Source organism: Delphinapterus leucas, chromosome 9, assembly GCF_059928025.1.
Source record: "Delphinapterus leucas isolate spDelLeu-1000000601 "Yukka" chromosome 9, BTC_Dleu_Yukka2, whole genome shotgun sequence".
NCBI classification, from domain to species: Eukaryota; Metazoa; Chordata; class Mammalia; order Artiodactyla; family Monodontidae; genus Delphinapterus; species Delphinapterus leucas.
The window spans coordinates 54,850,295-54,864,459 of NC_143137.1; the positions used below are offsets into that span (position 1 = coordinate 54,850,295).

At 42.8% G+C, this 14,165-nt stretch overlaps 2 protein-coding genes across 2 annotated transcripts in view; one reads left to right on the forward strand and one right to left on the reverse strand.

Moving 5' to 3' along the window:
- The window catches only part of LOC111180776 (uncharacterized), a 43,017-nt gene extending 39,382 nt beyond the window's left edge, over nt 1-3,635 (reverse strand). Inside the window, exons 1-2 of the mRNA XM_089917035.1 lie at nt 3,358-3,635; nt 2,604-2,710 (exon numbers count right to left, since the gene is read on the reverse strand). Coding sequence (XP_089773161.1) covers nt 2,604-2,710; nt 3,358-3,426 — 176 coding nt within the window. The 5' untranslated portion in view covers nt 3,427-3,635. The remainder of the gene's footprint in view (nt 1-2,603; nt 2,711-3,357) is intronic.
- An 800-nt stretch (nt 3,636-4,435) lies between these two features.
- Nucleotides 4,436-7,133, forward strand: FZD1 (frizzled class receptor 1). The gene has a single exon (XM_022585367.3). The coding sequence runs from the start codon at nt 4,893-4,895 to the stop codon at nt 6,825-6,827; it is 1,935 nt and encodes a 644-aa protein (XP_022441075.1). The 5' UTR covers nt 4,436-4,892; the 3' UTR covers nt 6,828-7,133.
- The last annotated feature ends 7,032 nt before the right edge of the window (nt 7,134-14,165 follow it).

Consider the following 14,165-nt stretch of genomic DNA (forward strand, 5'->3'; position numbering starts at 1 on the left):
TTAGAAATTCAAGAAGAAAGAAGTAGAAATCTATGCTGAAAGCTTAGATAAAGTGTCTCTACAAAGACAGTATAACAGACCTCAGGTGATGCCTCCGAGGAAGGTGGGAATAGCATAGCCCAGCCTTTCTTAATCACTACCAGCTCCTGAACCAATCAATATCTCTTCACTAGGAATTCGAAGATAAGCATCAGACACTCAAAGCATAGTAAACCAAGTTCTCACTTTCCATTCCTAACATACAAAAGTGATACAGAGGCGTGAGTCCAACCTTATAAAGTTGAGTTTTAAACTATCTTAGATCTGCCAGGTTGCACCTGGAGCAGTCACCTAACTCCAGGCGAGTCTATGTGCACCCAATTGTACGTAATTGGAACTGGTAATTATCCATATTCAACCTGACATAAGCAGTCTGGAGAAACTTCAGAAGATTTGGGCAAGGGCTGATAAAACAAGATCTTCGATATAAGAAAACTTGACTGATGCTTGAAGAATCAGTATCAAGGAGGAATTGGGTTATGCTTATAGCTTTTACCTAATTGAAGTATTTTTATTACCAAGTTCATAATAGTTCATACTTACTTAGTAATTTTTATCTGTGGATCTCAACCCCTTCCACCATATATGAGAAAATAATATATTTTAGATTAATGTCAAAATATGCTGCTCATATTTTCCTTCTTACATTTTGTTAGCACTGCTATTATCACCTCCCCAAAAGACCTTCCATAACACTAATTTTTATTGGTTACCACCCTGAACTGTTCCTGATTTTAATACCTTCCTCTGTATCACGTAGGTTTGATAAATGAAATAACGTATTGGTGTAAAAAATAGATAGACAACCTAGGTTGTTGTTTTTTTTTAACTTTGGAAAATAACTCTCAGGAAACAATTTTTTGACAAGGTCTTTTTTTACACAATCCATTGAGAGAAAACTTCTACAGAAAACTGATTTTTTTAAAAAATAAAAAGAACGATAGCTACTCAAAAGAATATAGAAAGGATTAAAATAAGCATTTAACAAAATTCATGCCAAACAAGGCCATTTAACCTGTATCTCTTCCTTTAACATTTTTGGGTCTAGTATTCTTAATTATAAACTGGAGAAAATTAACTAGTCCTTAGATGATATTTTGGGTTCCTTCTGGTTCCATCATCTGGCAAAAATGACTTTCTTTTTAGCTCTGACTGCACTTCTGAGCCTCCTCCCTAGTAAACTTCACTGTCCAGTAGAAGATAAAACAAGCTCACGTATTTCAAGAGAACAACTTTTGAAGCAGGACAGACCTACTCTGGGGAACAGAACTGCATTCTGCTGAACTCCCTGTGCCCTACCCCCTTGGGGGAGAAGAGGAAGCATCTGAAGTGATGGTGATGGTGGATGCTTAATATACTGGATGTTTCTTGGTAATTAATACACTAGAATAAATTGACTTTTCACCAAGCCCAGTCACCAAGAATGACCTTGAGAGAATGGAACACAAGACAGAGTAGTCTTTACACAAGAGGAGTGGCAGAAGAAACATGGCTTGGTAAAGTTTCTAAGCATGGGACGTTATCAGCAGAAGAAAGAGCATCAGGGTGAGAGGCTAGAGAAAGGTATCCCCGGGAGACTGTGGGCCAGGATGCTGAAGGATAAAATGAATAGTTATGAACGGTGAGTGCTCTAAGGACCTCAGAGAGCACCTGTGCTTCCCAACCTCCTTTTCAATACCAAAATCTTTCATGAATTATTGTCAACACACACACACACTCATTCACATATAATACCTGTTGTACATTCATTATGATATCTGTTGCATTTTCTTTAAAAAAATAGGAACCCAGAAATGCTTTAAAACAAATATGAATTTTATGAATTTACTACATCCATGAATATTTGAAAAATGATAATATATATATCTGAAACAAATAGATGTCATTTCGTTTCAACAGGTAAAGATATGACTGCACAATCTTTAGAGACACCAACATGCACGGTGATGAAATTCACAGTGACCTTTTAGTATGTAGGACAAGTGACACTCACCTAAAGTAGTGACCTTTACATGTAGACTAATGTTTAAGCTTCCCAATGACATTGTGCCCCAGCTTCCCTTTTTCCCAGTCATCCTGAAGCCACCTGCTGAACCACTGCAAAGCTCTGAAAAACTCTGGGGCTCTTAAGAGAGTATCTGCGAATATTGATAAACTGAACTTTTTTTAGTGGGTACATTATCCAGCTGGAATTGTCTTTTAAAATCCATCCTATGAATTATGTGAGAATGAAGAATTTTACTTCCAGTTGACTTTCCTGTTTCATGATTTAAATGATTTATGAATGAGGGCTCTATGTTCAGTCATTGTGGCCCTAGGCAGTTCGGTGGTCTGATTCATTCTCAGGAATTAGATGATCAATTCAATTTTGCAGATCTGATGACCAGATTGATTAGACAGTAAATGATCAGGCCCAATATAAAATACCATTTGGTACCCACTAATATGACAATTTCAAGATAGAATTAACCTCAAAATTATTAATATAGTGCTCAGTGTAGAAAAGGATACAACAGTTATTCTCTAGAGCAATGGTCCTTAAACTTTGAGTGCATCACACTCACCTGGATGTCTGACTCAGTAGGTATGGATGGGGCTGGAGAATCTGCATTTCTAACAAGTTCCCAGGTGCTGCTGCTGGTTCAGAGATCACAGTTTGAGGAGCATTCCTCTTTAAAAAAAGACCAAAAAAGCTGCATTTTAGTTGAGTTTAACATACCAAACAGATATAAATTATAACAATATTGTTCAGCCACCCCCTGCTTATGTGGGAAAAAGTGACCCTCAACAGCACCCTGTTGTCTATATAATTTAACCCAGACTTTTTAGCATGGATTAAAATTTTTCTCCTGCCTTCCTCATAATATCTCAGCCATACCCACCCCCCTCCCCCTGCAGCAATTTAAGCACTTCAGAGCTCCTGTCTTTTGCACCTTCCACCCACTTCTCCACCAGAACCCTCCCTACCCACTTCCACTGGCTGGCTGCTTTCCTGTGCTCCTTTAGCTTTGGGATGGGCATCAAGAGAACTGATCTACATCTCTGTGCCCCACTGCACTATGCCCTCCTGTAAGGCCAGCCCATGTCTTGCTTATCTTTGTATTCTACTACCTAACAGTGCTTACAGCATAATATGAGCTTGGTAAGTATTTATTAAACAAATGAATGGATAAACAAAAGATAGAAAATAACTGTAGAAAAGTATCCCAAGAGAGTCTAATCATAGGTCAACCAATCCTAGGTAGAATTAATAATACAGTGGCATTTTATTGATAAAACTGAGTCACGTAGTCAAAGCATCACTTTAAAAAATCTTACACGAAAACAACAAGAATGTAAGTCGGCTGAGATGAATTGTGTTGTTTTGTTTGTTTTGCGAACCGGCATCCACAGTTCTGCGTCTGAGTGGAAGACCACTCTGCAGCCCGGCCTGTGGCACCCAGCTGGCCCGGGTCTGACCCTCCCAGGATTTCCCACAGGTCCGTGGGCGTCTCCGGGCTTTGGAAGGCTCCCAGGAGCTCCCCCAGGCCCCAGGCTGCCCCCAGGCGCAGTTCCGGCCCCGAACCACCTCTGGGGTCTCAGGCAGCGCGGGCTTCCTCTGCTCCCTCAGAGAGGTCGTCGGGTTCTCAAGTTTTTCTCTCTAAATATTTAACGGGCAGTTTCTCTTTGCTTCTGTTTCTGGATTGATAAAGAGGAGAAAAAGGAGTTCGACCACAGAAAACATAATAATAGTGGACTGTATATCTGACTTTACTTTTTAAATTCCATCAAAGTTTGTGTTTGGTTGTTGTTTTTCTTCCTTTGATAGCGATCCCGTGAACTTCTCCTTGGGGGAAATGGCGCGTCCAAAGCCCGCCAAGCCCAGCCTGAGAGCTCTAGGATTTGAGAGTAATATTTAAAACAAAACCTCGACAGATATAAACTCAAAGGAAGCCTTGCGTTCCTTAAGTCAAAGGTATCTGTTCTGATCGAAGCACTTGGTTTGCTGTTTGTAACCAGCGTTAAGAGCAGAATTTTTAAACACAAAAATGGATAAAAGAAAAGCTAAATCGCGCGGTCCGCCGACTCCTATTCATTATCTCCAGCAGCATATGGGACCATTCTCCTACTTGTCCTCGCCCTTTCTTCCGCAGAAGCAAAAGCAACCAAGCCTGTCCCGCTTCATAGCAAACCCACTCTTTGTGCCGAGAGGTGCCTCTGCACCAATACTACTTCCTCCCTCTCCCGCCTCCTCCTTCATCCGCCCGCCTCCGACTTTCGCTCTGGGAACACCGCGGCTGGCGCCCTTTGCGCCGGCAAGTCAGTACAGAGATTGGGCGACGGTCCCTGAGCCTCCAGTTCCGCGTCTGTTTCAAGGCTCCTCCCTCCCGGTGAAAGACAGACTGCGGGGCGCCTGGAAACCGGTCCGAGGGCGCGCGAGGGAGAGGAGAGCTAGCGAGTTGAGGGATTGACACAAATGGTCAGGCGGCGGCGGCGGAGGAGGAGGCGGAGGCGCAGGGGGGAGCCGAGGCTGCTGGGCTGCCGAGAGTTGCGCGCTCTACCCGGCCGCCGCCACTAGCGCGGCGCCGCCAGCCGGGAGCCAGCTAGCCGAGGGCCAGGAAGGCGGGACGCGACCCCGGCGCGCCCGAGCCACCCGGGCTCTCCCCGCAGCCCGCGCTTCATGAATCGCAAGTTTCCGCGGCGGCGGCGGCTGCGGGACGCGGAGCGGGAGCCGGTGGAGAGGGCCGAGCACTGCTCGGGCTCGACGGAGGGCACCGGCGGGGAGGAGATCGCCCCGGCCTCAGGGGGAGCAGCCGCCGGCCGCGCCACAGCCAGCCCCAGCCGAGAGGCGCCAAGAAAGGAGCCGAGAAAGTATGGCTGAGGAGGAGGCGCCTAAGAAGTCTCGGGCCGCCGCCGCCAGCGGCGCAAGCTGGGAACTTTGTGCCGGGACGCTCCGCACTGGACCGGTGGCGGAGGGGAGCGGGGACGTGGGCAGCCGCCGCCGTCTCCCCCGAGTTGACTCCGGGCGCTTGGCGCGCGGAGTGCTACTACTGATTTGGCTGCTGGAGGCTCCGCTGCTGCTGGGGGTCCGGGCGCAGGCGGCCGGCCAGGGGCCCGGGCCGGGGCAGCAGCCCCCGCCGCCTCAGCAGCAGCAGAGCGGGCAGCAGTACAACGGCGAGCGGGGCATCTCCATACCGGACCACGGCTACTGCCAGCCCATCTCCATCCCGCTGTGCACGGACATCGCGTACAACCAGACCATCATGCCCAACCTGCTGGGCCACACGAACCAGGAGGATGCGGGCCTCGAGGTGCACCAGTTCTACCCGCTAGTGAAGGTGCAGTGCTCCGCGGAGCTCAAGTTCTTCCTGTGCTCCATGTACGCGCCCGTGTGCACCGTGCTGGAGCAGGCTCTGCCGCCTTGCCGCTCCTTGTGCGAGCGCGCGCGCCAGGGCTGCGAGGCGCTCATGAACAAGTTCGGCTTCCAGTGGCCTGACACGCTCAAGTGCGAGAAGTTCCCGGTGCACGGCGCTGGCGAGCTGTGCGTGGGCCAGAACACGTCGGACAAGGGCACCCCGACGCCCTCGCTGCTGCCTGAGTTCTGGACCAGCAACCCACAGCACGGCGGCGGAGGGTACAGGGGGGGCGGCTTCGCGGGGGGCGCCGGCGCGTCGGAACGAGGCAAGTTCTCGTGCCCGCGCGCCCTCAAGGTGCCCTCCTACCTCAACTACCACTTCCTGGGGGAGAAGGACTGCGGCGCGCCCTGCGAGCCGACCAAGGTATACGGGCTTATGTATTTTGGGCCGGAGGAGCTGCGCTTCTCGCGCACCTGGATCGGCATCTGGTCAGTGCTATGCTGCGCCTCCACGCTCTTCACGGTGCTCACGTACCTGGTGGACATGCGGCGCTTCAGCTACCCGGAGCGGCCCATCATCTTCCTGTCGGGCTGCTACACGGCAGTGGCCGTGGCCTACATCGCCGGCTTCCTGCTGGAGGACCGGGTGGTGTGTAACGACAAATTCGCCGAGGACGGGGCGCGCACAGTGGCGCAGGGCACCAAGAAGGAGGGCTGCACCATCCTCTTCATGATGCTCTACTTCTTCAGCATGGCCAGCTCCATCTGGTGGGTGATCCTTTCTCTCACCTGGTTCCTCGCGGCCGGCATGAAGTGGGGCCACGAGGCCATCGAGGCCAACTCGCAGTATTTTCACCTGGCCGCCTGGGCCGTGCCGGCCATTAAGACCATCACCATCCTGGCGCTGGGCCAGGTGGACGGTGATGTGCTGAGCGGGGTGTGCTTCGTGGGGCTCAACAACGTGGACGCACTGCGCGGCTTCGTGCTGGCGCCACTCTTCGTGTACCTGTTCATCGGCACGTCCTTCCTACTGGCCGGCTTCGTGTCCCTCTTCCGCATTCGCACTATCATGAAACACGACGGCACCAAGACAGAGAAGCTGGAGAAGCTCATGGTGCGCATCGGCGTCTTCAGCGTGCTCTACACGGTGCCAGCCACTATCGTCATTGCCTGCTACTTCTACGAGCAGGCCTTCCGGGACCAGTGGGAGCGCAGCTGGGTGGCCCAGAGCTGCAAGAGCTATGCTATCCCCTGCCCCCACCTCCAGGCGGGCGGCGCCCCGCCGCACCCGCCCATGAGCCCTGACTTCACAGTCTTCATGATCAAGTATCTTATGACGCTGATCGTGGGCATCACGTCAGGCTTCTGGATCTGGTCCGGCAAGACCCTCAACTCCTGGAGGAAGTTCTACACTAGGCTCACCAATAGCAAACAGGGGGAGACCACCGTCTGAGACTGGGGACTCAGCCCATTCCCAGCCCTCGGCCTGGTCCCGGCCACCCCAAAATGCTGGCCCTATGGAATCCTTGCCAAGTCTGGCTACTCGAGGCTTTCTCACTAGCCATTCACTTTCGCGGGCTCCTTTAAACAACAAAGCTCCTGCAAAAGCTCTGTCCCTGGGGGCAAAGGGACTCGAGGGCCCAACTGCCAGAGCAGGATGGACAGACCTCTCTTGCTCTGGTACCGGGACTGTACGCTTTTATGATTGTAAATAGCCTGTGTAAGATTTTTTGTAAGTATATTTGTATTTAAATGACAACCGTTCACGAGTTTTTCTTTTACTTTCCTTTTTTGTTTTTGTTTTTTTTGGGGGGTTTAAATTGTAATTATTTAGGGCGGTTTAACCATTTGAGACTTTTTCTTCTTGCCCTTTGCAGAGTACCGCAGAGAGAAAACCAGAGCTCACTGCTCAGTTGCTTCTGTTGGTGCTGGCGCGCCCCTCCCTGACGCGGGGTGGGGGAGCGCTTGGGTTTGCACCGCCCGGATCACTTTCCTGCTCCTCTGTCTGCTCCCTCCCTCCCCATCCTTGCTGGGGTCTGGTACAGAACTCCACAAAGCTTGCAAGTCCGAGAGTGGAACCCCGCCCATCCCAAGTCAGCCCTTGTCCGGGGCCAGAATGCAAAGGCCTGTCCCTTAGACTATCCGAAGCTGAAATTTTCACTGTCCCGAACCTTACCCCTAGCTTCGAGGAGGCCCACGGATGTGGGCACTGGCAGCTGCAGCCTCCCTAGCTCTGGCCTCCAACGCCCAGACACTCCCTTCTTCCACCTAAGTTGGTTAGAGGGTGAGTGGAATAACCAATGCCAAACTTTTTTTAAGTCTAATTTTTGGTGGATGAGCTCATTTCATTCTCCAGCGTCTAAAACCTGGTATGGGTTTGCCCAGCGTCATGGAAAGATGTGGTTACTGATATTTGGGAAGAGGCATGAATCTTTGTGTGGGTTGGGAGAGACTGAAGATGGGAGTTATAAAATGTTAATTCTAATTGCATACGGATGCCTGGCAACGTGCCTCTAGGATTGAGACAGCCTGCATAAAGATTTACCATTCTGTAAAATGGAAATGTTAGGTCACCTGGAAAGCTTTGTTAAGGAGCTGATCTTTGCTTTCCTTAACAGGACAGCAAAACAGTAAACTGAATATGAAAACTTGAAGGAGATTTCAGTGTAATGGATGTCCTCAAAATGAAGTGCTACTTTCTTATTTTCAATCAAATAATAATTAGACATATATCAGAAACTTTAAAATGTAAAACTTGTACACTTTCAACATATTACTACGATTATTATTCAACAACACATTCTGAGGGAGAAACAATCCACATCACTAATAATAACCTGGTAAGATTCCAGGAGGTAAAGGAGGTGGAATAATTGATGGGATTAGCTCCTGAAATAAACAAAATATGGGCATGCATGCTAAAGGGAGAATGTGTGCAGGTCTACTGCACTAAATCCTGTGTGCTCCTTTTTGGATTTACAGAAATGTGTCAAATGTAAATCTTTCAAAGCCATTTAAAAATATTCACTTTAGTTCTCTGTGAAAAAGAGGAGAAAAGCAATCCTCCTGATGTATTGTTTTAAACTTTAAGAGTTTATCAAAATGCCGGTACTTAGGACCTAAATCTATCTATGTCTGTCATACCCTAAAATGACAATGGTCTTTGAATTTGGTATGCATTTATTCTGTTCATTATCACAAAATCATCTATATTTATAGAGGAATAGAAGTTTATATATATAATACCATATTTTTAATTTCGCAAATAAAAAAATCAAAGTTTTGTACAAAATTATATGGTCTTTGTGCCTGAAAATAATAGAGCTGGAACTGTATGCACTATGAACTACCTTTACATTTTATAGTGTCTATAGCCAATCCCACAGTATATAAATTCAGGAATTTCAACGAAAAAGTCTATCTTTAAACCTTTAGATCAGTCCTTCCAAAGAATTAACTGACTTGCATTGTAGTGATTGATGTTGTGAAGTCCCTAGGAAAGATCTGCTTCCATGACAGTAACAATATAAAACAGAAGTTTGCAAATTATTTCTTTACTCAAAGAAGATTATTAAAAAGAGAACTCTAATTTTATTACAGCATTTTTTTCTTTCAAAGGGTAAATTTACGTAACTTTCTATAATATGGAGGTTTATTTTTAAATCATCAACCATCATCTTTGTCACGATTTTTATGAAGTATTATCTTATACTTTCCATAATCTTGGATATTCCAAAACCATAAATAGGCAATCAATAAATGGTTAACTGCCTGTGTGTTTATAAGCATTTTAAGCAGCAGTTGGGTGTATAAGGCTGTTTTGTTGTTTGCTTCTGAAGATCCATTTTTATATTGTTCAAGGAACCTTCCCTAGAGGAATTATCTAGTTGGTCTACTCTTAGTTAGAATTAATGTAAGTGTATAATATGTAGACTGTATATATACATATGTCTATATCTCTCTATAAAATATACACATAAGTATACACATACTAATTTTTATAAAATTACAAAGTTTACTTATATATTTTACAATATGGAAATAAGGTTATGAGAAAAGGAGAATGCCAGATGGAAAACCTCAAATACCTTTGGAAGACAAGTCTCTTATTCCTTTATACACTAAAAATATCTATATTAAATTTTCCCATGAAAACATTTTGTGATAAAATGACGAGGGGCTAAAATGAAGACCTTTAATACAATAGAGTTACCTTCATGGTTATAAGGCAGTTGTCTTATAAGTCATCATCATTATTTATTTTAAGGCAAATGAAAAACTTAAATCTAATTGAAAATAGAGCATTCAGTTTTAATTAGCAAGGTGCAACTTTGTTCTTTTTTTCTTTGTTACATTAATCTAATATAGTAGATATTGGAGAAGGTTTTATTGTGTAGGCACACAAAAAATAGCAATTCTTAGGCTAAATTAAAACAGGTCTCACTAGATTATTCAACAGATAGTTTCTGGAAAAAAATTTTTAAGATTATTAGTCTCTATTCTAAGAATAAATACAAAGCATTCTTATTGTGGGTGTCCTTAAAATGATGTAACTATAAAATTTGATGCAGACAGGTTTTAAAATGGTGGATTTAAGTAATTTGAAAAGACATTTTTAAGCCACCAGCAGGCTTTGTTTTTAACAAAACAACTTGTTTTAAATTGTGTAGCATATAGAAAGCCAGTGTATTCTTTTGTTTCTTTCAACAGTGATGGCAAAATAAGACTTGCCTGAAAAACCATAAAGCTACTGGAAATATGGTCCTATTAATATGCTGTTTCCATGACGAACCCTATTTTCAGATTATTTGGTTTGCCTATTTTATTTTTTTAAACCAGCTATCAATTGGAGTCAATTTTCCCCCTTACTGTGTGTGTGCTTGGTTCAGCTTTTGTAGTAAATATATACATAGTATGAAAGCTTTCTGATGCTCTTTAAAAAAAAAAAAAAAAAGCCATTTTTTACTTAAACTTTCTACGGGGGCAGAAAGTCATATTTTTAATCTAAAAGCCAGTTAGTGTCAAACATATGCAAAACAGCTGGACCGGATTTTTCAGTTTGTCTGAGGCACTCACTTGTTAGCCTGAGTTAACTGTCTTGGTTCTTTTGTCTCCACGGAGCACTGAAGCCTTCCGCTGTAGTTGCATCATTCCCAAACTCCAGCGTTGAACTAGGAAAGGAGAACACAGTGAAGAGTTGATGGCCAATTAAAAAAAAAAAATTGCCTAAACCACAAACCTTTTCAGGACTTGGGTGGCTTCAGATCACTTTCCCTGGTATCATGTTTCCATCTTGGTACATATTTATTTTTTTTAAAGATGCCATATTTTCAGTGTGTGTGTTTGTGTTCAACTTCAGCTACTCTTGCTTTTTGCTTTATAATCCATCTTTTGGCTATAAACCAGATTTTACGCAATGTACATGCAATTTATTGAAACCAGTGTCATGACACTGGACGTCTCTGATACATTTCTGATTATAATGTTCTGTGTAACTGGGGCCTGAGAGATAATCAAAATGTGACCATTACATACATCTTGAGGTGGACACTAGTAATATTGTCATTAAATACTTCACAGAAAAAAAAAATACTTCATGGAATATACTAACATCAAAGTCTTGCAGGATTAACCTGTAGGCGCCAAACTAAGATGTGGACTACATATAAGAGTTCTCCAGTTACATTACTAAAAAGGAATTGTGATACCACCTTAAATTCAAGACTTTTAAGACCCTTACATTTGAAATGGGGTCTTACAAGGGAAGTGCCAAACAAGGTAAAATTAATTTTGGTGATTCCTAAGATTTATATCTATATTTTTGAACTGTTGGCAGATACCAATAGCCCCTAGAATTTGAGAAACATTACTTGAGCTTCATGACTCAGAATTCCCTAAAACTTTTGGGGCTTAAATATTTCTATTCACTTCAGTCATACCTTTGACAATGGATGTGTTAAACCATAACTATAGTGACAAAATAGCTTATTTGTAACCTGGTGATATAAAGACAGACTCTACACTAATATTCTTAAGTTTTATCATGATCTGTAGTGACAAGTGTCTCTACTCCATTACAGAATCAACTTCCTGTTTAAATATAATAACACTTACGTTGGGGATTTTTGTTTATAAGTTGGTTTGGGACCCTAACAATGGATCAAGTAAAAGGATTTATCACAAATCTTTCTCATGTAATGGACAGGATTAAGTATAATCTATAAGTACATCCTACAATGAACATATAATAAAAGTTCTGAAGGTTATCATCAGTTTTATAAGTCAAGCAGATTCTTAAAATTGTTTGAAAAAGTAAAATAACATTTTCCAATAGCAACTTCTCTAAATAAATCCTTTTATTTTAAGATAGTGATATTCTAAAGAGGTATATTTACCTCTTTAAATATTTTTGAGTGATAAAATTAAAATAATGCTGCATTTTCTAAAGGAATCATTAATACACTAGTTGAATGGCATATTTGTATAATTAATAATTCTAAAAGCGAAGTATTAGAATAACGTTGATTTGCACATTTTATATACGCATGCTATTTTTTTAATGAAATTGACTTGCTGGAAGACAATAACTTTTAGGTTTTAAAATTTGTAGTATGCATATTTCATATAGAGACAATCTCAAGAAATTTTATTCACAATATAGACTTTCAAAACATGTTCTCAGGACTAGAGTGATTAACATGAAAATGAAACACTATTGCTGCTTTGAGATAGTTCTCTGTGGCCTGGATTTCTTTTCTTTCCTTTTTAAAATCCGAGTATCCTCTAATTTGTGGATATCTCCATGTTTCAGATCTCAAGACCTGTTTGAATTAAATTTGCAGGGGAATAACTGTAGGATCCCCCCATAGACAAAGTGTGGCCTTTATTTCCTTTCAAGTTGGCATCGTGTCCTTGCTTAAAGGAAGCACTCAGAAAAAGATTGTTCTTTTGCCCTTGGAAATGCTCGTCTTCACAAACGCAGCAGCAAATACCTGGAAGTCATACAGGCTAGTTAAATGTATATTCCAAATGCCAAGTGCTACTTGATTGTTACAAAACAGAATTTTTTTTTCCTTTAAAAGTAGATTTAGAGACTGTTCTTGACCTTATATTTCCAACTCTTGGAAAACACTTTCTAAAAGTTAACTTCAATAAATATTCTGTCAAAAACTCATAACTCAAACAGGGTAACCCACTGTTTAGGTTTGTCCAGGACTGAGGGGTTCCTTGGGATGTGGGATTTTCAGTGGTAAAACCAGGAAAGTCCTGGGCAAACTGGAATGATGGATCATCCTATTCCATGGATTAAACTGAGCTTCCAAGATAGAGTAAAAGCTTTTGTAGTGGTCACTGGTCCAGCACTAAAAATATTCCACTGTAGTTTTCGTCTCGTTCATTACCAGATGAAAAGCCAGTGAACAAGCCCTTTGAAACTTATCTTTTTTTTTTTTTTTTTTTTTGCGGTACGCGGGCCTCTCACTGTTGTGGCCTTTCCTATTGCGGAGCACAGGCTCCGGACGCGCAGGCTCAGTGGCCATGGCTCACGGGCCCAGCCGCTCCGCGGCATGTGGGATCTTCCCGGACCCAGGGCACGAACCCGTGTCCCCTGCATCGGCAGGCAGACTCTCAACCACTGCGCCACCAGGGAAGCCCTGTAACTGATCTTGACAGTGAGTACCAATCACCAGAAGCTGAGTGCAACATGAAGGTATAATGGAATAAATCACATTGACATCTTGGCCGTTCTGTTTTCTGCCTCCTGAAGAAATGAGGCATAGATACAGGAACCTAAGTGGCCACTGAGCCCTGTTCTTGCTGCTTATGAAACCAGGTCAAGTAGCTATTTTTATGGAAGACTCTCAAAAGTATTCCTTTGGAATAAAATGCATTTTTTTAAATTGATGTTAAGGTTTATCAGATTGTAAGGAACTGTTAGGTTTTTGCCTATGTTTAGATCTCTTTTATTTCTCTGTCAGAGCAGTCCACTGTAATGAGATTACAAACTCAAGCAGGGTTTATCCCTAATGGCTATACATCAGCACTTAATTGTCATACTTTTTCTCAGAGGTAAGTAGGTTTACCACGCATGTTTTCCCCAAAATGAAAAGTTGTATCTACAGGAAGGAAAAAGAAGTAAATAAACTTAAAATTCTACAGTGATTATTGGGAGTTGTAGGATGTAGGGTGTGGACCAAGCAATCCATGGCATTCACATTTCTATTTGCATGAAACTCTTCAATTAGAATTGGTCCACCCCTTTTAATTAATTAATTTATTTTTTAAAAAGATTATCCAATTTTATTGTAAAAAAAAGTAAACTTCCATTTACAAATTCCAGGTACTTATCAAATATTACTATTTGAGTTATAGCAGAAGCCAGTTAGTTAAAGATACAGATTCCGGACTCAGTCTCAGACTTTGAAAACCAATGCTCTAGGCCATTTCATTTCCAAAATCTTATCGTTGGATAAATTCTGTTGTAATTAATGACTTCTCCATTTTACTTCTTTTTCACTTATAGGTACATTTTAGTAAAGTAAAACATATAAAGAAAAGTATACTCATATAAAGTGTGTATTTGATCAAATTTCACAAAGTAACACAATTTTAAAAACATGACCCACATAAGTAAATTGAACATAACCAGTATCCTTCTCATGTACTTTCCTGAGCACTACTAACCCTCTCCAAAGACAGTCTCTATCCTTATATCATCAAGTAGTTCTGCCTATCTGGAATATCATATACATAGAATCTTGTAGTATGTGTTCTTTTTTATCTGGCTTCTTTT